At 44.7% G+C, this 22,870-nt stretch overlaps 1 protein-coding gene across 4 annotated transcripts in view; it reads right to left on the bottom strand.

Moving 5' to 3' along the window:
- Window positions 1-22,870, bottom strand: part of ate1 (arginyltransferase 1) — a 107,714-nt gene that overhangs the window by 35,039 nt on the left and 49,805 nt on the right. For all 4 annotated transcript variants that reach the window (XM_080782376.1, XM_080782375.1, XM_080782374.1 and 1 more), the window contains one exon: window positions 13,514-13,613. In XM_080782376.1, the coding sequence (XP_080638502.1) occupies window positions 13,514-13,613 (100 nt within the window). The remainder of the gene's footprint in view (window positions 1-13,513; window positions 13,614-22,870) is intronic.

Here is a 22,870-nt window from a genome sequence, read left to right as displayed (position 1 = left end):
GTGTGTGTGTGTGTGTGTGTGTGTGTGTGTGTGTGTGTGTGTGTGAGGAGGAGCTGGGCCCTGAATGGGAAACGGAGGTGCAGCTGCCGCAAAGCAGCTCCTTAAAAGTCAGTGAAGTACCGCTGAGGCAACGAATAAATCCTTTTCATCTTTGCCTCCTTTTCTCATTTGGCACAACATTTCGTCACTCCTCTTTTTTCTTTTGCTCCCCCATCTGTCCCCTTCTTCCTCCTCCTTTCACTGGGGTTTCGCTCGCTCATAGGCGGCGGGTGCATAAGGCTAGGGAAGGCTTAGCCTTCCCAAAAATTATGCTGGATATTTTTTTAAATATATATAATATATGTGCGCAGCATTATAGAAGGCTATTGTGTGTGTGTGTGTGTGTTGTCGCTGCCCCCTGGTGATCGCTGATCGGATAGGCTATACACTATACAGCATATGATTGACTACTATTGGTAGGCTATGTCTGTAAACCTCGTCCTTCCAGTCGCTTTGTAGCAAAGAGTAGCGCGCGGCCGCGCGCTGGTTTGTTTTGGGAAACAGCAAAATGTCTTTTTCAATGCAAATATAAAGTAGCCTAATTCAGAAGAAGAAGCTGTGAGTCGGCTGTGTCAGAACTCAGCAGCACCAGTGCCTAGGCTGCACGGTTCACAGTTCACACCACTGCAGCAACACTGACACGTTCAGCGGAGTGACTGCTGTCTCTGTGCCGTCTGTAGAGCCATGAGCCGCGACTCCCGGAGGGGCAGCAACACCGCCGGGTAATCTACACTGAGTACTGACTGACTCGAGACTTGAGAAAAAGACGTCCAAAAGTCGTTGTCTGTGTATAGGCTAATTCATTGGTAAAAGTATGCTAAATAACTCATTTTTAGACCATCTGGGAAATAAATAAATAAATAAATCCGCGGCGGCGGCCTCGCTTCGCTCGGCCGCGAGAGTCCCCCCCCCAAACGCAATTCTATAGCCTACCCAAAGGTAAAACTCACCCGCCGCCTATGCGCTCGCTCCTTCTTTCTTCCCTCTCTCTGTGGAAACTTTAATGGTTTCCTGGGCTCGGCTCGAGACATTCTTTCACCAGGAACAATAATAACAAGAGTAAGAACCACTTTATGTAACTCTCGTCCCGTCCCCCCCCCCCGTCCCCCCTCCCACACACCAATGGGCACCGAGTGTGTGTGTGTGTGTGTGTGTGTGTGTGTGTGTGTGCACGCACGAGCGCTTGAGTGTGCGTGCGCTTAAAAACAAGTGATCTGTTGAGACCAGGTACTGCAGACTACTAACCACTTTCAACATGGCGTCCCATTTTGGGAGCATTATGCAAAAATCACAGCAAAAACAGTGGCTATTAACACTTCCAGTGCACCGGAATATTTAAAAAAATAATGGTGCCCAGCAGATGAGGGTTGACAGTGCCCCCCCACCCCCAAAAAAAAAACCCGGAAGGCATAATCTTCCGTTACTACTTCGTGCTGTCACATCTCTAGAAGCGTTTGTATTCCAAACGAGATGCTTGGTTAAGACGGAACATTGCCGTTCTGATCAAAACCATGGAGAGTGACATAGATTTAGAGTAAAGAGACAGTTTAGTCCGACCGTAAACAACAGCAGTGCGCATGCGCAAAACATGTCTAGGATCGCTGAAGACGGCATGGTCAAGCAAAAAGAAAAGAAAAAAAAAGGATTTTAGCAATCCTGTTTAAATAATCATTAAAAAAAGGCCCTAAGACGTCCCCAAAAGTCTGCCTACCGAGTCATAAAAAATTACATTCAGGCAGATACAAAGACCTCTACAAAGAAATGGAAAATTACCACCACTCGGCGTAGTGTGTTAAGCTCCCCAGCTCCGCAAAATGTAACTAGTGGAAAAATAATCAAACAAACGCTAAACGAAACAGAGAGTGTATTGAGCAAGTAGGCCTACTTGGCACTACACAGAAACGAGTTGTTATGGTGGAAAAGTGGAAGAAGATCGCAGGGAAGAGACAAGAGTGAATCCGATTGTTTGCTTTTAAAAAAGATAAATATGCAAATGACAACTCACAAGCTGATGCACTGTCAACCAGACATGTTGCAAGATCTTTTTGGCACATGCAGCATGGGGCTCGGCGCGCTCTTCCGGAGCCGAGAGGCCCCAGGAATCAGGATACATTGCAGTGGTTGAAAAAGCACTCTTTACAATTTTTACTTAAGCAAAAGTACCAATACTGCAATGTAGAACTACTTACAAGTAAAAGCCCGGAATTCAAAATGTACTTGAGTGAAAGTACAAAAGTATTGGCATCAAAATGTACTTAAAAGTACTAAAAGTAAAAGTACTCATTATGCAGAATGTCACAAGTTTTCAAATGTATAAACAAACCAAACAAACTTGTTCAGACTAGTCAAAGACTACTTAAAACTGTCAGATTGCAACAGACTACCATTTGTTAATCAGCACAAAACCAGTCGCCCGACGAAACATTATTTTTCCCCATGCAAATTGCAAAAAGCAGGTTGCAGCGCAGTTTGCAGTGTTGCCAGTTCTGCTTATTATTATATACTTTGGGCTAGTTTTCCTGTAACATATATATACTATATTATATTATATTCATAGTTGCCCGTTGCTTTAGTTTGGGCTTATTTGTGTAGTATTTGTGTAGTTGCTTATTTGGGCTTGCTTTCATGATTTATTTTGAAAATAGCGGATCTAATAGGGCTCAAGTGGTGAAATGGGTTGCTTCTTTTGGGCTTGTTTTCATAGACCTGGTGGCTTGTTTCACTCACAGAATCTGCCAATATGGCAACCCCGGAGCCTCTGCAATGCATCCCGCAACAAAACAAAACACAGCATTTGTTTCACTAGCTTTGCTTTGGAGTTGATCAATTGGTATAAGAATTGAGAATAATTACGATATGGTATCTAGTTCACATTACATGAGTAGTCAGTCCTGATATGACGAGCAGACTAGAGGTTCACTCTACAGTGGAGTATTTACCCCCTCATCACTACAACATAGATAGTGTCGGCTACCGAGGGTCGCCAGCTGACTGAACATGTTCGGTTCTTCATCAGTGGGTTCCGACGTGTCAGCAAGGCGATATGGACAGCAAGCGACGGGAGCTTGTCATCGGGAGTCTCCTGTCGACAAGCACGCGACGCTTCAAACTGTCCGACAGCCGACGGTCTGTGCTGGAGCTTACTTAAGTCGTTCACAATCCGTTGAAAACCCCTGAACTAGGGTAATGTAGAGTAGTAGTCAAGTCTGTGTGTTTCATCAGGTCACAGTAAACAAAGGTCACAGTCTATTACTTGTAACAAAGTATTTATTTTCTACATTATCATATCACAGGTTGTTTTCTAATCACTTGCCTTTCGACGTGCACACAGTGTACATCATTTGACTGAGGATCTAAACAGCAGCAGGTATCGTTTCTGTCATCGGAGGAATGGCAATATTTTGCTGCCCCAGACAGAAAACGGGATCTCAAAGACTGAGATCCCATTTTGAGAGAGAGAGAGAGAGAGAGAGTAGCAGAAGGACCAGGACCATTGGTCATTTAGCCTCCCACAGCTTCTCCTTATGTTCTCTGCAGCCTTAACATCAGACAGCCACGGTGAACAGCGGAGGGAGAGGGCCAAGAGCAGTGTTGCCAACTGTCGTGAGAGAAATAATAAGCCAACCCATCTCCAAAAACAAGCCAAAAAGAAGGCAACTCTTGCGAGAGAAATAAAGCCAAATCTCCCCTCGAAAAACGAGCCAAAACAAGCCCATAATATGGCTATATAATCCCAATTAAAAATAAATGACTTGACGCATGTATCATTATAAATACTATACTTGTCTATAATAATGAATGCTTTGGTTATTTATTACACTATTACACACATAACATACTTTAGCCAACCAGGCCGATTCTGTCACTCAATGTGATTCACACAACCCCAAACCTATGGGTATTTATACATCAAAGAAATGTTGGCTTTATCGATTTTCGAAACAATCCAACAGATTTTTTAACCAAGCCCAAAAAAACCTGCAACCCGCTATTCGGGGTGGTGGGACCCCGCAACTCTGGAAAAAAGAACAAGCCAAAAGTTGTGCGAAATAAGCAGACTTGGCAACCCTGGCCAAGAGATCGGGGGACCAGAGCCAGGGGCAGGATGTCACGTCTAGCTAGCCCCCCGACACCCACCCACCGCCAGCCAAACAGGCAGGGCAGGCAGCGAGGCACTGTGGGACACCCCGTCCCAGATCGGAGAACAAAAGGAGAGGGAGTCTGACACTCCCCAGGCTGCAGCCAACCCCCCCCACCCCCCCCCCCCCCAAAGTGCTTCCTGGCTGGACCGCAGGCCTTCGGCACCCCTTCGCGGCGGCTCCAAGGGGCCAACGCTATAGGCCAGCAGGCTCTGGACATGTGGGGCCTGTGGTGGTTTACATCACCGCACGTGGAGCCGTTCTCCACTGGAAACACAGAGGTGTGACTTGGAGGACAGCCTGGACAGAAGCCTTTTCCCCTGCCTCATACATGAGCACCGAGGTGTAGCACTGGATGGAAAACCAGCTAATGGATATTGGGCACCTACTGTAAATGTATGTCTTTACTATTTCTTCAAACGCACGCACACACTAGACAAAACAGATACCAAAAAGTCTAGATACCACTACTTTTGTATTCTCTATGTAAACTAGTTGTGCTGGTACATGGTGCTTTTCTACAATGCTGCACATGTCCAAATGCTAATAAAATGTCCTGAATACAACCCTTTATGGTGGATGGTGAGTGCCAAGCAAAGAGGCACCGGGGGCCAGGGGCAGGAGTCTCAGAGTCTTTGGTATGGCCCGGTCGGGGATCGAACCCCGGACCTCCCAGTCTCAGGACGGACACACAACCACAAGGCCAGTGAGCTGGTTAGAGCCATACTATTGACTCCCACAAAATGCTTCCGTCATACAGTCTGGAGCATGGAAGATCTGGAAATAATCAATCAATAAAGCGGATGCGACGCATCCCGCCCAAATACGGATAAAGAAATGGGTTCCCAACTGCTTTAGTATATTATTTGGTGGCGTTATTTACTTGCATTACTGCTATTGAAATATTAAAGCAAAAGAAAGCCATTTATTTAAATCAACATTAGAATGAACATGAATAAAATGCGACCCCTACCACAAATATGAAGTGTCAATTCATTGCCTGTGATCTGTGTACTGAGAAGAACCGCCTCAACATTAGTGATAGGTTTCATTCCATACACATATGAAATTCAATTCATACACATATGAAATGCAATAAAGCAAGTCATACTGTGTTTTCAAAATCATTCCATTAAACTTCAGTGGAGGGTTGTAAAGGCCTCTCTTTACTACTCACTAGGGGTCAATAGGACACACACACACACACACACACAAACACACACACACACACACACACACACACACACACACACAGTTGGGAGCGGCTAGCACCGCTCAAAAATAAACGCTGATTCTCATAAAACGTATCCAGCCTCCCACACATGTCTGGTAAAGAGAGTAGAATCTGATTTGTAGAGCAGAAAACCCTCAATATAGGACTCCAAATGGAGCTGTAATAGGACAGGGGCCAAAGACAATGTCAAAAACCTCAGAGAAACATGTCCCCATCAATCTGACTGTTTTCAGCTAACAATTTGTTTGACAGAAATAATAGTAACAGGAAGGAAAATATTGCATTTCTGGGGGGAAAAAGTGATCTTTAAGAGTTCTCTTGGGATTCAAGTCAGCCTGCAGTAATGAGCATGGTGTCATGGGCTCCAATTGACAAACACAGACAGATTGGTAGGATTATTCAAATTAGGAAGAAAAATAAAGACGAAAGGAAGGAGATCAGAGCAATGCTGGAGGTTCCGAGGTGTCCAGCAATGGGACTGACCTCCAGAAACCAGGGAGCTTCCAGCGATGACAACAACAACAGCAGCAGCAGCAGCAGGGCACTGACAGGGCCTCCCCCCTCCCCAAGGCTCCATCTTGGGGACCTTTGAACAATTCCTCAGTATGTCTGTGCATTAATGAGCGACTTGGTCATATGCAAATTGGGCCATGTCATGGGACACTGTGTGTGTTTACAGTGTGTGTGTGTGTGTGTGTGTGTGTGTGTGTGTGTGTGTGTGTGTGTGTGTGTGAGAAAGAGACAGAGAGCAAATGCCTGTCAGTGGGAGAGCGTGTGCGCAAAAGGTGGGAACTGGGCAACCTTGTCACCCTTGCGCCGCACCCCACCCCACCCCCTGCGAGGGGGAGATAGGAAGAGCTAAGCTAAATAAGGACATTGTGAATAAGGTCCGGGGGGGTGGGGGGCCGACAGCACGCACACACACACAGATATGGGAGGGGGGGGCAAATACCACTGCAGGGGGACTAGGAGCTGTGGTAACGGCATGATTAAAATTTCACACACACACACACACACACACACAAAACCTGAAATATAAATAAGGGAGAAGGTTAAAAAATAAAATAAAGGCAGATGTGGCAGTTTGCCATAATCCCCAACAAGACATCAGTCTCCCATGGACAGGGACATGCTTTTGGGGAACAGCTGAATGGAATAACAGAAATGAAAGCATCATTGTGGGAATAGAAGAGGAATCAGGGGTTTGAATGAGAGAAAGAAATGGGATGAATGGGAGAGATTCTTGGCTCACCTAGTGGACTTGGAAGAGGTTTAGCGTTGCTCTCATCAGCCTCCGTACGAACACCGTACTCGGACAGCGTTTGAGGTGAATGGGAGCGTCAGCGTGAGATTCGGTTGCGTGCGTCACATTTCTCCCTCTACTCTCACAAGCAGTGTTTGACAGCAAATCTTTATTTTAGTTTTAGTCATAGTCTCTGGAATGATTTTCATTTAGTTATAGTCACACTAAATCTACAGTTGAGTTAGTCGACTAAAGTGTATTTTGGCAGGCGTTGATGCCGTCGCAATGACTGATGATTTTACACTTGCTGAAAATAGCCGATCTACAATCTCACAACGCGTTGCGCTGCGACACGTTGTGAGATTGTATATCGGCTATTTTCAGCATGCAACCAAGAAACCACTATTTTTTGTATGCCACCCACAATGTATAATACCAGGTTAAGTGGTTAACAAGACAACACATGATTTGTTGATTTTTAATCTATAATTAGATCAAATAGAAATAATAATATAAAACCTGCTCAATTAATCTACCCAAACGCGTTTAAAGGGCCAATTCACCACTTTTCAATCTATCTTCATATAATTGGTCCTCACTAATAATCATGATAAAATGTCACTCAGTCTGTGTCTCATAGGAGGGCTGTGCGCAGTTCAGAAACCCGTCCACCAGTGACATCATCGATGGGGAATACAAGCTAATAGAAACTGCAGTCTTTCTATTCCTGAAAAGTTGCAATGCAAAAATGGAAGCCATCGTTCTCACGATAACAAAAAAATACAATAGAAACATTATATAAAAATAAAAAACATTTTTGTAAAAAATAATCTTGTTTTAAAAAAAATCTGCCTAACGATGATGTCACTGGTGGATGGGTTTCTGAACTGCCCACAGCCCTCCTATGAGACACAGACTGAGTAGAAACAAAATTGTGGTCCTTTAAGTCGGTTAGAGGTTCTAAATATGGGTTTCGATATATTTCCGGTTAATTGCTCAGCTCCGTATGTTGCCCAGTTACAGTGACTGTCTCCAACGTGCAGTGGTGGAAACTGGAAAGTAACTAAGTACCATTTTGAGGTATATCCAATTTCCAATACTTTTACTTCAACTCTCAGAGGCAAATATTGTACTTTTACTCCACTACATTTATTTAAAAATAAACTTTAGTTACTAGTTACTTTGACTATTATTACAAAACATACATTAAGCACAGCCCTATATACATTTCGGCCAATTTGAAAATAGCCAAAGTTCACAATGCGTCGCATAGCATCGCGTCGCATTGTGAGCTTTTGTGAGCTTTTTGTGAGCTATTTATACAAACTTGAGATGATACATTCTGCATAATGAGCACTTTTACTTTTGGTATGCTTCAAGTATATTTTGATGCCGATCCTTTTACCCAAGAATTCCGGACTGTTTCTTCTTGTAAACGGAGCAGTTCTCCACATTGCAGTATCAATACTTTTACGCAAGTAAAACAATCGAGTGTGTTTTCCACCTCCGCTCCAACGTGACCTCTCTCTCAACCGATAATGTCTTCAGCAGCCCTGTCTGCCCCCCCCCCCCCATCTACACTGGGTTCAGTCCATCAAATCTATTTACATTCCTCCTCGCTTCCATCCCTCAGGTTTTTACTGCGGATGAATCAGCTGTTCAGGTCTAATAGCTTTTCCGTGTGTGTGTGTGTGTGTGTGTGTGTGTGTGTGTGGTGTCCGTCTTGTGCATGTATGAGTCAGTCACCACGCCGGCTGTGCCTGTCAGGTGTTTGTGCACATGCATGTATGCGCATCTCCATCCGTAAGGCGCACACACACACACACGCACGCACACACGCGCACACACACGCACACACACGCGCGCGTGAATGAGAACACGCACGCGCACATATGTTTCCGCCGCTTTTCGTACCATGCTGCCGCAGTCAGATGGCTTTACCATTTTAATGTCTGAGAGCAGCAACGTTACACGATGTCGTGTTCATAATTCTCGGCGGGGCTTCTGAACCCACACGACCATGTGTGTGCGATGCCTCTGGTCTCTGCAGACCTGCAGCACACATGCTACCACATCAGAGAGGTTGTGCAAGCTCTGCATAGAAGGAATACATGATACGACATCCAGCTAATATAGTTTAATAGTTTAATTTAGCATACGTATTCATGTATGTTTTATTCTTTATAACAAATCCAGTGTGGCAGGACGGTGTCTCTCCGTCTCTCACCCCGTTGTCGTGCTATATGTGATTGGAGCCGCTGTCTATGTAAATTGTGCAGCCTTTTATGGCAATAACCGACTTGTGTTTTTCCCCATCCAGACAGGGCTAGATAGTGCAGAGTGGATGGGATTATGGGATGTATCGGGCGGGTCATCCAAGCATGGATTAATTGTGTTAATTCTTTTAATCTAATTAATTACACATTACACAATTAAACCAGTTATAATTATAACATAAATCATGTTCTTACTGCTCATGAGCGTATTATGCCAGAATGGATCACATGCACTGCAGGATCCCACTGGCCACGTCTAAAAAAAAAAAAGAGGCTTTGCTGCGATGGGTTAGTGCGCTGTAGTGAGACTTCTGAAGAGCACTGCAGCATGGGTTAGTACTGTAGTGACTTCTGAAGAGCACTGCAGCATGGGTTAGTACTGTAGTGAGACTTCTGAAGAGCACTGCAGCATGGGTTAGTACTGTAGTGAGACGTCTGAAGAGCACTGCAGCATGGGTTAGTGCTGTAGTGACTTCTGAAGAGCACTGCAGCATGGGTTAGTGCTGTAGTGAGACTTCTGAAGAGCACTGCAGCATGGGTTAGTACTGTAGTGAGACGTCTGAAGAGCACTGCAGCATGGGTTAGTGCTGTAGTGACTTCTGAAGAGCACTGCAGCATGGGTTAGTACTGTAGTGAGACGTCTGAAGAGCACTGCAGCATGGGTTAGTGCTGTAGTGAGACGTCTGAAGAGCACTGCAGCATGGGTTAGTGCTGTAGTGACTTCTGAAGAGCACTGCAGCATGGGTTAGTGCTGTAGTGACTTCTGAAGAGCACTGCAGCATGGGTTAGTGCTGTAGTGACTTCTGAAGAGCACTGCAGCATGGGTTAGTACTGTAGTGACTTCTGAAGAGCACTGCAGCATGGGTTAGTACTGTAGTGACTTCTGAAGAGCACTGCAGCATGGGTTAGTACTGTAGTGACTTCTGAAGAGCACTGCAGCATGGGTTAGTACTTTAGTGACTTCTGAAGAGCACTGCAGCATGGGTTAGTACTTTAGTGACTTCTGAAGAGCACTGCAGCATGGGTTAGTACTTTAGTGACTTCTGAAGAGCACTGCAGCATGGGTTAGTACTTTAGTGACTTCTGAAGAGCACTGCAGCATGGGTTAGTGCTGTAGTGACTTCTGAAGAGCACTGCAGCATGGGTTAGTGCTGTAGTGAGACTTCTGAAGAGCACTGCAGCATGGGTTAGTGCTGTAGTGAGACTTCTGAAGAGCACTGCAGCATGGGTTAGTACTGTAGTGAGACGTCTGAAGAGCACTGCAGCATGGGTTAGTACTTTAGTGACTTCTGAAGAGCACTGCAGCATGGGTTAGTACTTTAGTGACTTCTGAAGAGCACTGCAGCATGGGTTAATGGTTAATGCTGAAGAGCACTGCAGGCCAGAGCTCTTCAGAATCTAGACTTAAAGCAACCCCCAGAGTCCACACGGCAATGAGGGGGAAAATGGAGAAAGAAAGCAAGAAAGACAACATAAGGAGAGCGGGAGAAAGTGATCAAGACAGAAAATGTCTGAGATTGAGAGAGCTGAGAGCTCTTGAGAGAAAGATTGAGAGAGAAAGGAGGAGAGAAAAATGAGAGGATGAGAGGGAGAGAAAGAGAGCTCTCGTGCTCTCCCTGTTGAGGCCCTTGCACCTAGAACAACATGAGGGCGAAGGAAAGGGGAGGGTTGGCGGATAGGCACACAGTGAAATCCTCTGTTAATTTAGGTTTTTTTTACACTCTCCCAAGTTAAATTAAAACACTGTGGATTTGTACAGTGCAGGCAACAGAGACAGTTGAAGCCTCACAGGCTCCGGTACGGGACGGGGCGAATACACCCCCGTGACCACAGACCAGGTTTAATGTTTGTTTAAAAAACGCCATTGACAATGAAGGGAAAATTTACGTCATCTTGTCCCTAACACAAACATTAAATGCCATTAACAATAAAGAGAATTTAACGTTTGTTTTGTCAGTGTTTAGACTTTAATATATTAGTGACCCTCACTTCACACGGGTGTGATTTTTAGTCACGTTTTAGTGTTAGTCTAGTTTTAGTCGACTACATATCATATCAAGATTTTAAATCTACAGTTGATTTGGGTATTAATCACTCTCTTTGTCTCTGGATTTTAGACTTTCTGTCAAACCGGAAGCAAGTGGTTAAGATTGGCAACATGCTCTCTCTATCCAGGACTCTTAACACTGGGGCCCCCCAGGGCTGTGTTCTCTCAGCCCTCCTCTTCGCACTTTATACCAATGACTTTATTTCACATTCTCAATTAGTTTATTTTTTTAAATATGCAGATGACACAACTATGTCGTTGGATATATTAAAAATGGTGACAAATCAGCCTACAGGGCCGAGGTGGCAGCCCTCGTAGACTGGTGCACTTCGAATAACCTTATCCTTAACCTGGCTAAAACCAAAGAAATTATCTTTAATTTCCGGAAAAAGGGGATTATGCCCCCATCCCTGGTTATCGATGACCAGCCTGTCGAAAAGGTCAACAGTTTTAAATTCCTTGGCACCACTATATGCTGCTCCCTGAAATGGGAAGTTAACACTAGTAACATCTTGAGTAAAGCCCACCAGAGGCTTCACTTCCTTCCTTAAAGAAGTTCGGTGTGACTGGGGAGGCGTTGGTTCACTTCTACAGAGCCACTGTGGAGAGTGTCCTTGTCTTCTCAGTCACAGTGTGGTATGGAAACACCAGTGACTTAGAGAGGAAACGGCTGGAAAGGGTGGTACGCACAGCGTCAAAAATCATTGGCCTCGACCTCCCATCCGTCTCCTCTATCTACACCACACGCACTAAGCGCAGGATGCAGAAGGTGATCGCTGACCCCTCCCACCCTGCCTGCTCTCTTTTCGTACCCCTGCCCTCAGGTAAGAGACTCCGGTCTCTAAAGTGCAATACCTCGCGGTATTCGAAAAAAGGTAGTCGACAAACATTTTTTGTCAGAATATTAGTCGATGAAATAAACACTGGTGCCAAGAGGATAGAATGAGCAGTGGTGGAAAAAGTACTCAAAGTTTTTACTTCAGTACAACAGTATTGGCATCAAAATGTACTTAAAGTACCAAAAGTAGAAAGTACTTTATCCCATTCCCAGTCTGCCTTCTAAATCCTGATGCAAGTTTTCTGAAAAACTTCAAATATTTATATAGCAGCATCCAAAACAAGATTTTTTTAAATTATTGTACATACTATACAGAACACCAAAAGGGGTTCCCACCCAGAATGGGTTGGGCAGAATGTCTCATTTCAAATTGTCAATTGTATACAAATCTCCGCGACGAAGTGGCTAATGTACGTCATGTAATAATAACCAGAATGTACAAAGTAACTAGTAAATAATTGCAGTGTAGTAAAAGTACAATAATAGCCTCTGAGATGTAGTGGAGTATAAAGTAAAAGTATTGGGAATCGGAAGTACTCAAGTAAAGTACCTCAAAATTGTACTTAAGTACAGTACTTTAGTTATTGTACTTAGTTACTTACACCACTAAGAATGAATGTGTACCGTGTGTGTGTGCATGTGCGTCTGTGCGTGGGAGAGAGGGGGGGGGGGGGGGGGGTTAACACCTTCCACAGGTGTCATCGGTTCCCCCTCAACACCATTACCGATGGTTTGACATGAGGCCAAAATTACCCGATGGCTGTAAAACGGTGGAACTACACTTTTACACATCTGTATGTACGTATGTATGCCCTTCCGCTTTACCGCAGTTACAGTGGAGAAGACATGCAGATGGTACACACTACACTACACACACACACACACACACACACACACAGAGAACGGATTTGTGGGATTTGTGAGACTCCGTGCACGGGATTAAAATAACAAACAGAGATGGGAGCGGAAACGTTGTGCTCTCATGAATGGGGCTCGCACATCAAAGTGTCCTGCTCGTGTATCATCGTGACAGTTCAGGGAGCGAGCTGCGCGGCGAAACCTCCACTCTCTACGAGAGGACGACAAATAACGTTACACAAGAGTACTCCATTTGTTTATAGTAGTAAAAGGTATCGATACGTTAATGCAGAAGTAATACTCCGTTAACAAGTACTGTATATGTACAAAAGTATTTTTATGAACATAATAAAATAAAAGTACTCATTGTGCATGTGCAGAATGTCCCATTTCAAGTTTTCAAATGTATAATACATCTTTTGAAAATAGCAGATCTACAAGCGCACGATGTGACGCATTGTGAGCTTGTAGATCGGCTATGTTCAAACGTACGAAATGTACAAAGGGCTGAAGTGGTTCATGTATGTTTGTTTGGTAATAATAATCAAAGTAACTAAAGTTTTAAAACTACAATATTTGCCTCTGAGATGTAGTGGAGTTGAAATAAAAGTATTGGAAATTGGAAATACTCAAGTAAAGTACAAATACCTCAAAATTGTATACTTAAACTAACCGTAGGCGGGTGTTGTTTCCGTAGGAGACGAGTTCATTCCGCAAAGGGGGGGGGGGCGAATAAATGTGCGGCGTGTGAAAGAGTTACATACTTTCACAGTACAGCACACAGTCATTGGGGAGCACTCTCCACCAAATTGCATGTTATGAGGCCAGCCAACACTTACCTTATAACGCATCTTGGGACAGGAGTGGATGTAGAATCCCAGATAGTAGTAGCACAGCTTGGGAGACTGTGTGTGCAGCTGCCTGGTGAAGGCAATCTCCCTGTTTAAAAGGAAACAAAAAGACACAATTGAAGACATGGGCATTCTTAAAAGGACAGCCATTCATGGAAGGATGGACCTGATAGCTTGAACCTCATCTATGGAGTACCTATAGTCCTGGCATCACTCGTTCGTCCACTAGCTCACAGAAGTGTTTTCTGTATGGAGAACATCATTGGGTCATCGTAGAATCCTATCAATTGCGCGATGCAAGCTTGTAGATGGGCTATTTCCAGAGCACAACACACCCGGGCACAACCAAACATAAAATGACCCTCCCTCCCCAACATTTGAGTCTAGTTTTTATTTGCTGATGAAATTGTCAATATATTTTACTGTTAGTTTTAGTCATCATAGCTTAGTTTTTATTCAGATTTTATTAATTTTGTCAGTGGAAAAAAAGGTAGTTGAACATTTTTCATAACAGGTTTAGTCGCCGAAATCAACACCGGAACGCAGTTCTTCGGTGCTCTCCAAACTGTTTCCCAGACTGTTTTCGGACACATTTTTATGGGTCGCTCAATTTAGTTTCCTACATTACACGTTTTCATGAATTAATACCAAATTTTCCTAAGTAGTTTCTTGAATAAATAAAACTCCATAAAATTGAAAACAAATGTTTAAGATGCAAAAAGCACACAGCTGGGTCCTTTCCACTGGTAGCCATGAAACTACACAATGATACCATGAAACTACACTGATACCACTGGACGGTCCTCACTTTGTCCTCTCGCTGACGTCTCTGGCGCCTTTGCTCATGGACTACTGGGATTTCCACTGGCATCATCAGAATAGTTAGAGGCCTGCCAATACAAGGCAAACTGCCCAAAATGCTTTTCAATGGGGATAGATTGTATATTCCTGTCCATGTTTATGACACTGTACTGTACATTATCTCACACACACACACACACACACACACACACACACACACACACACACACACACACTATTGGATCACACAAGGAAATCCCAGGCAGAGGTCCGTCCAAGTAAGAACCCTCAACCTTAATTTAATGTCCTTCACCATTCCATAACTCTTTGGATTTTGGTACCATATCCATCGTACCATTCATTCATCTTTCTTCCTTTTACATTTTTTGTTGTATGGATTTTCTTCTCTTCTTTCCTGTCATCTGTGCTGCGTTTCATGCTGTGACAACTGAATTTACCTCACGGGATCAACAAAGGTCTGCCATCCATAGAATATTTGAAAACATCCCAATATAAATGCACCATGTCTGTGTGTACATACATACATACGTCTGTAATCCACGCAACTCGGAAACCGTTCACTCCACCGAATTCAAATTCGACACACGTGTTCCAAACCCCCAGAGGGAGTGCAGTGCCTGGTGTCAAGTCCGTCGGATCACCGGTTGTCCAGAAAAAGAACGAAAGCCTCTGCCCGGGCTCCGGACTGGGCCCAAATCCAGATCACCCCTAGAATCTCCATATATGGAGCTGGCCTGTTCTGACATCACAATCACACCTGAACACCCCCCAACGGGCACTGATCACCCCTAGATTCTGACATCACAATGATACGCGACCTTATTAGCCATTATTGATCACACCTGATCACCCCCCCCCCCTCCCCCAACGGGCGCTGTTCTAGTAAATTAAATATTGGAACAGCACTAGTTAACAAATAAACAGATGTCCTCCAATCAAATGTATTTGGTCTTTGATGTGTCACACCAGGATATAAATTAATCATGACAGTGATGAATGTGTCTCAGATCAAACTACTAGGGTCCATGGCTAAAAGGAAGTAAATGGCCACACTAATAAATAAATAAAAGCTGCTTTTCCTGTTCCCATTCGATTGCACAAAAACAAGCGTTTCTCTCTATAGGCATTGAGTCCCAGAGCAAGAACAAGAAGGTGGGGATAAAGCAAGAGAGAAGGCGTGTTAAAATAAAGACTTAGAACTCAGGGAGATTTACACAGCATCCTCAAATACAGTAAATGTCTTCTCCCCAATAGAGCCTTCCTTAATTGCATCCTTTCTTTATGCCCCTGGCTGAAGCCCATTTTCACATTCTCCCTCTGCCATTTCCTTCACCATTCCATAACTAGATTCCAACTCCTCTTTCTTCTCTGCTTTTGTTTCACCCTTCCTTCCATCCCCTCTGTCTTTCACCCAATCAAATGAAGTAGGGTGTGGAGGGGGGGGGGGATTCCCTTTTTTATTTTGTATTTTATTTTAAAGAAGAAGAAAAAACTAAGAAGAGAGAGAGGGAGAAAGGGGTCCTAAATAAAATGGATGCACTGAAAAATACGACGCTGGACAAAGCCCGGACCCAAGGTCGGGGAGAGAGTGGAGAGAGTGGGAGGAGAATATAAAGGAGGAGGGTGAAGAAAAGAGGGGGGCGGGGAGGGGAGAGAGAGAGGCTGCTGGAGTTGAGGTGCTAGAAGGTCACCCACTTGCTGCCAGGTTCCTGGGTTCCCATCCCCTCTCCACAAAGGGCCGACCGGGCCCTGAATGGGGAGGGATCAGGAGAGGTGAGGGCACCCCATTCACAAAAATCCCCCCCCACCACCCTCCTCCTCCGCAGCCCTCCCTCCCTCCCTTCACACCCCCCACCCCCCGTGGCAGCAGCTTGAGTCTGCCATTATCCCCTCTTCAGCCTTCTGACACTCCAACACAAGCCAATTATCAAGCCCTCCGCTCGGCTCATACTGATGTGCGCGCACAGCCGCACACACATGCACAGCACACACGCACAAAAGCAATGTACGTCACACATGCAATAGTGCACGCCGCGCAGGTTTTCTGAACATCTTTGACGAAAACATTACATTCTAGAAAAGAAGATTCACTGAATCAGTATAGTAGTGTGTGACGAAGGCATCAACACAGACATTTTAGAAAGACCATTTAGCAGTCACAATAAAACTTAGTGTAATAGCAAAATAAGGGTATCTGGTAGAAAATATATTTAAATCCGGATAGATCAGTGAATCATATTAACCCATTAAGCCCGGCATTGATCAGATTCTATAAATCTAAATCCTTGATAAACGTATGTTTCTATGTCGTTTTATATATATATATATATATTCAAACATTTGCACTAATTTTCACTCAACAGCTAAAGTTTAAAATAATGGTTAAAGTGGTTAAAAGCTATAAGGTGACACAGATGCGTCTAGATGTGATCTAAATGGGTTAATCACATTGTGGGTATTATACTGTGTGCACACACACACACACACACACACACACACACAGATAAACTGAGGCCCTGCTGGACAGCAGCTGGTGTCTTTGAACACCAGTGTCTCAGAGACATCTCTTTATGCCCCACACTGAACGGCAGTGTCTCAGAGACATCTCTTTATGCCCCATGCTGCACCCCTCCTGTGCTCTGGGCCTCTCTACACCAGGGGTTGTCAACGTTTTTGGCTGGGGACCCCCGGAAATGTTTTGGCCATGTCCCACGCCCCCCCCCCCCCCCCCCCCAATACAAATTGACCTCTACAATAACCTTAATAATAGAGAAAACACATCTTAAATAAATACTGAAACCAGATATAATTCCATTTCCAGCTATTCAGTTGAAATTCTTTTTTTGGGGGTCGCGACCCACGGGTTGAGAACCCCTGCTCTACACCACCGTTACCTAAACACTAGGTCGGGACCCATCTTTGGGTCGCATTTGCCTTATATTGGATGTTAATGGTAGGGTCACAAGAAACCCCCATTAAAAATATTGCCCAATACTAACAGCCAGTCAGAAAGTGGATTCATATTTATATAGATAATATTTTAGGCCAATAAAAAAAGATTATATACAAAATGTCCCACCCGTCCACCTCGGCTGCCGGACTATCAATAGTGGCAAAAAGCAACAAAAAATTAAAAAAATTCCAAGATTTTTCAAAAGTATTTAATAAATACAATGAAAACAAATCTAATTTCAATTACAAAAAAAGTTTAAGTAGCAATGTAAATAGTGTTGAGAGAGCTTGTACAGCTGCTACTTTCACTATAGTGTAGGGCACACGTCTATAATGTCTCTCTTGGGTCTGGAGCTGAAAAGGCTTGGTCTTTACTACAATGTCTCCAACGACCCCATAAGCAGTTCCTCAACACCTCCCTCTGCTGTTCTCACTGCAGTATCACATGCTGCTCATACCTTATGGGCAGTAGAATGTTGGTGTCGGGCAGACTGAAATGTCTTCTGACAAACCTGTTTCTATGTCAGTGGTCTAAAAATATGTTGTATAGAAGCAAAGATGTAAAGATAAAAATGTTCGGTCTGAATATATATTCATAGATTTGCACCACATTTTCAAGTTTGTAGATCTGCTATTTTTCAATAGCTAAGGTTTAAAATAATGCTTAAAAACACAACAAAGGGTTCCCGTCCTGAATGGGTTAAAAAACGTTCGCTGTGAAAGAATATATATTCAAAGATCTCCATGGCACTCTGCGGCGGGAGGAGCCATTATTCCCACACCAAACAGTGACAGCCCCCGCCGGTATGCTGCGTAGCCCAGTAAAAGGATTTCAAGAAAAAGTCCTTCTGCACACCTGCAATGGACAGGTGCGTCATATAACTGGAACTGAGAAGTAGAGAAAAAAATAATCCTGCACACTGTCTTCACTTGAGTTAGATTTATTCAGACCTTCATCAGGCAAGTATAAAACGGGCATATAAAAAGCAAGGCTTTTGCACACCTACAGGCGACAGGTGCGTAGGAGAGGGTAAGGTGCCCGCCGTAAATAAGTGGCGTAAGACAACGCTACCAGATGACCTCTCACACTTTCACTCACTCCTTTCTGCTGACGTGGTCAGTCTGCTAACCGTGCACGGATAGGACTGATCTATGGCTGTGTATTTGGAATACATGAAATGTATGTAAGATCACAGACATTCTATGGCTATTAACAATATTGGAATGGTGATTATTGTCTGGCATTATTGTCTGGCTTTCCAAATAGTGTGCTAAGAGCACCACAGAAAGTGAAACCAAGAGTCACTTGTCCAACAGACAAGAACAAATGTAATGCACTTGTCCTGAAAGATGCATTACTTGTCCCGGACAACAGGACAACCCTTAAAGTCAAGCCCTGCACAGTAAAATCCTTAACATTGAGAGTATACAACGATTTGGACACATTTCTACATTCTCAGAGTTTAGATTTGACTGTGCCTGTGTGACGTGCCTTGGATTGAAGTGTCTACTGAACAGCCACTGCGTTATGTGATGTCGGCCTTGAAGTAGCGGACGGTGGTGGTGTGCTCTCCAGGACCAGGACCACACCACCACCACTGCAGTATCAGGACAGGGAGTGGTGGTGTGCTCTCCAGGACCAGGACCACACCACCACCACCGCAGTATCAGGACAGGGAGTGTCCAGGGCCTGATCAAAGGGCCTGCGGCTCCGGCGTCTGTAAACAGGCGGGAGGACTTAAGCCCCGCTGGCGGGCGTTTCTGAAGACCCTTCCCTCCGTCCCGCACAGTGAGCTCTCTTGTGTTGCTTTTGGGAGCCAGACTCTTGGAATAATAAAGAGAGACGGGAAAATGTGTGTTTATGATGTGCAGGGTGTTCTCTCTGCCTCTGTTACGAGGGGGAGTCCGTCTTATCCCAACTGCTGGGACTCACTTGCACCTTTGTGGATGTGCACGAATACACAGGCACACGCACACACACTATGCGTTTGGCTTCCCCTACGCTCACAAACGTTACACACACACCTGTACACACCACCAACACTGAAGCCGACTGAGATCACCCAGTCTCACATCTGTGCAGAAATATTAAAAAAAAGGCTCTTTCTCACATTATTGGGTTACATTTTACAGGAAACACCAGATGTACTGTATGTGTGTGTATATACGCTGTGGGAGTGTGTGTGTGTGTGTGTGTGTGTGTGTGTGTGATCTCTTATATTTCATCCCGGGCAGACAGCACTGTCGTCGGCCGAACCACAAACGCTACACTGCCTCGGCCAATCAAGACAGACGAGCGAGGAATTCGCCCCTGACCTACGGTATGGTGTGCTCGCCGTGTACTGTTCTAAGGAAAATACTTTTAAGAGGGCCGGGGGCAAGGGGGAGGGGCAAGGGGAAGGAGTCAGAGAGACTGAAGGGTTAAAAAGAGGACAAATGAAAAGGGGGCAAAAACAGCAGAGATGGGAGTTAACACAATTTTGCTACGGACGTGTATACACGTATTTTCTAATCAAACCGCAGGGTGCCTATAACATGTATAGGCGTCTTTAGGTCCTTTTTAACACAATCAGCACCGGGATTTCTTTCAAAATAGCAGCTTGGGGTGCCGCACAGATATGGCAGTTTTTAATCTGAAAAACCACAGAGATACGAGCCTTTCTTTCTGAGCGGTAAACAGGGAAGTGAACGGCAGCGTGCATGCACGAACAGCAAGGAGGATGGTGCAGAAGGAGAGGCCAACCCCCCCAAAAAAAATATTATCTGAATATTTTTCTCTCAAATGAGGACGTGTGTACGCGTCCTCGCAATCTATTGATTGGATTAGCTATGACGTTTCCACACTAAATTGGTTAATGATATCAAACGGGATAGCTGAAATCTTAATTATTTGGGCCTTTCCTTCTTCAGCTATCCTAGGCATGTTGCGCATGCTCACTGGCGTTCACTTCCTTGTTTACGGCCAGACTAAACTGTCTCTTTAATCTAAATCTACGTCGCTCTCCGTGGTTTTGATGAAAACGGCAATGTCCTGTCGTCATTTCTGACTTAAGTATCTTGTTTGGAATATAAATGCTTCTAGAGAGACTTTAGATGTGACAGCGGGAAGTAGTAACAGAAGACTATGCCTCTCGGTTCTGGGGGGAAATGGATGGCGGGGCTTTTCAGAGTAGCGCCTTTATTTTGAAAAATCTCGGCACATTCAAGAGAGAGAAACATAACCGGTGAGAAGAGTGTACAAAAAAGCAGTGGTGGAACAAGTACTCAAATGTTTTACTTAAGTAAAAGTATCAATACTGCAATGTAGATGTACTCCGTTACAAGTAGAAGTCTGGAATTCAAAATGTACCCAAGTAAAAGTACAAATTTCACTCATTTCAAGATTTCATATGTGTGTACTGTATATATACATACATACATACCGGTTATATAAATATATATATATATATTCCTTTTTTAAATAGCTAACTACTCAGATTTCCCCCCTTTAATCTGCGATGTTGGGAGGCAAATTGAGGGGCGCTGAGAGGGCTTTGTGTTGCCACAAATCTACGTCATATTTGGCGGACATTTGACCTAATTTCTCCTTTCATTGTCAATAGCACATATTGATAACCTGACTTTGCCAGATTGTGGCAGTATTGAGTTCACAACTAAGTTCCCTCCTCCTGCCTGGATCTGGGCAGCGGGACAAAAATGATGATATCTATAATCTCCATAATAATTTCGAGTTGCAGTCTTGTTAGGTTGTGTTCACATTTGCACTTTGGCAGCGCTTCAATACATCATCAGTATCGCGTTGATCCCGCCGCATATCTCTCTGGTCAGAAAAGGCTCGGAGTACATTGTCTTTGCCCCAGAGGGACCAGATGGGGGCAGGAGGAGGAACTCACTGCTGCCATCAGCTGGTGAAGTCTGGTTATGGGAGAGACTGGACGGCAGACGACCGTGGAACTCGAAGGACAACGGACGTGCGCTTATGAGGAACAACACAAATATAAAAACAGAAGCGACTAGTACTACTTTGGTGTTGAAACTTTGGAGTTTTGCAACCTGTCACTAATGAACAACAAACAGCCTGAAATATGGTCTCTGTCCAACATCATTCCAGTGCCTAAAGCTGGGGACCTCTCAAAGCCAGACAACTACAGAGGCATCAGCCTGACTTGTATCACTGCAAAGATTTACAACAGAATGATACTAAACAGGATACGGCATGCCATCGACCCTCTCCTGAGAGAGAACCAAAATGGCTTCAGAGAGAGGAGAACTACCGTAGCACAGATCTTGGCACTGAGGAGAATGATTGAGGGGGTGAGGAAGGATAACTTGACTGCTGTACTCTGCTTCATCGACTTCAAAAAGGCGTTTGACTCGATTCACAGAGGCACAATGGTGAAGATCCTTAAGGCCTACGGTGTCCCTCCCAACTTGCTCCGGGCAATAGAGTCCATGTATGCGAGAACAAGGGCCAAGGTGGTGACCCCAGATGGTAACAGTGAGGAGTTTGATATCCGGGCCGGGGTAATGCAGGGGGATACCCTAGCCCCTTTCCTCTTCATCATAGTCCTGGACTATGCGCTCAGGAAAGCTATCAGTGGACGAGAGCAGGATCTTGGCTTCACCCTAACCCCAAGGAGGTCAAGACGACATCCCAAGGTAGTCCTGACAGATCTGGACTATGCGGATGACATCGGCCTGCTCTCCGACAGCGTGGAACAAGCTCAGGAACTCCTGAACAGTGTGGAGCTGGAGTGTGCCAAAGTTGGCCTTAGGCTAAATGCCAAGAAAACTGAGGTTATCACCTACAACATCTCACCGGAACATCCACCTCTCACAACAGCAGGAGGCACGGTGCTGAAGGAAGTCAAGGACTTTAAGTACCTCGGCTCATGGGTCAACTCAACCGAGCAAGATCTGAAAGTGAGGAAGGCACTTGCATGGAGGTCCCTGAATGGCATGAACAGTGTTTGGAACTCCAATCTCCCCCGACAAATCAAACTGAGCTTCTTCTACGCAACAGTGGAGTCTGTTCTCCTATACGGCAGTGAATGCTGGACCCTGAAGCCAACCCTGGAGAAGTCCCTTGACGGGTGCTACACCAGAATGCTGCGTGCAGTACTTAACATCAGCAAGACTGTACATGTCACTAACATGACTCTGTATGAGGGACTACCGAGGGTGAGCCAGAAAATAGCAGCCAGGAGAATGAGACTAGCAGGACACTGCCAAAGACATCAAGAACTGCCAGCCAGCAAACTGGTGCTCTGGGAACCAACACACGGCCATCGATCACGAGGACGCCCCGTGCTAACATACGTGGATATACTCAAGAGCGATGCAGGAGTGCAAAGTACCAACGAACTGGCCGGATGTATGGAGAACCGAGATGACTGGAGACGACGATGGAGGGCTCGTCTGAGGACGACCTAGAGAGAAACTATAACCATAAAATTTCACGACAGCAGACAGCCTAAGTATAAATATGATTTATGAAAAGGCTACTACAGCTCACCCCTGGAGAACAGGATCTGCTCGACATAGCATAGCACCACGACCTCCACAACCATT

The sequence above is a fragment of the Protomyctophum bolini genome (genome assembly GCF_963924005.1).
Source record: "Protomyctophum bolini genome assembly, chromosome: 14".
Taxonomy (NCBI): Eukaryota; Metazoa; Chordata; class Actinopteri; order Myctophiformes; family Myctophidae; genus Protomyctophum; species Protomyctophum bolini.
Note: the sequence above shows the minus strand (reverse complement) of the source record. Positions and strands in the feature narration are given on the sequence as shown.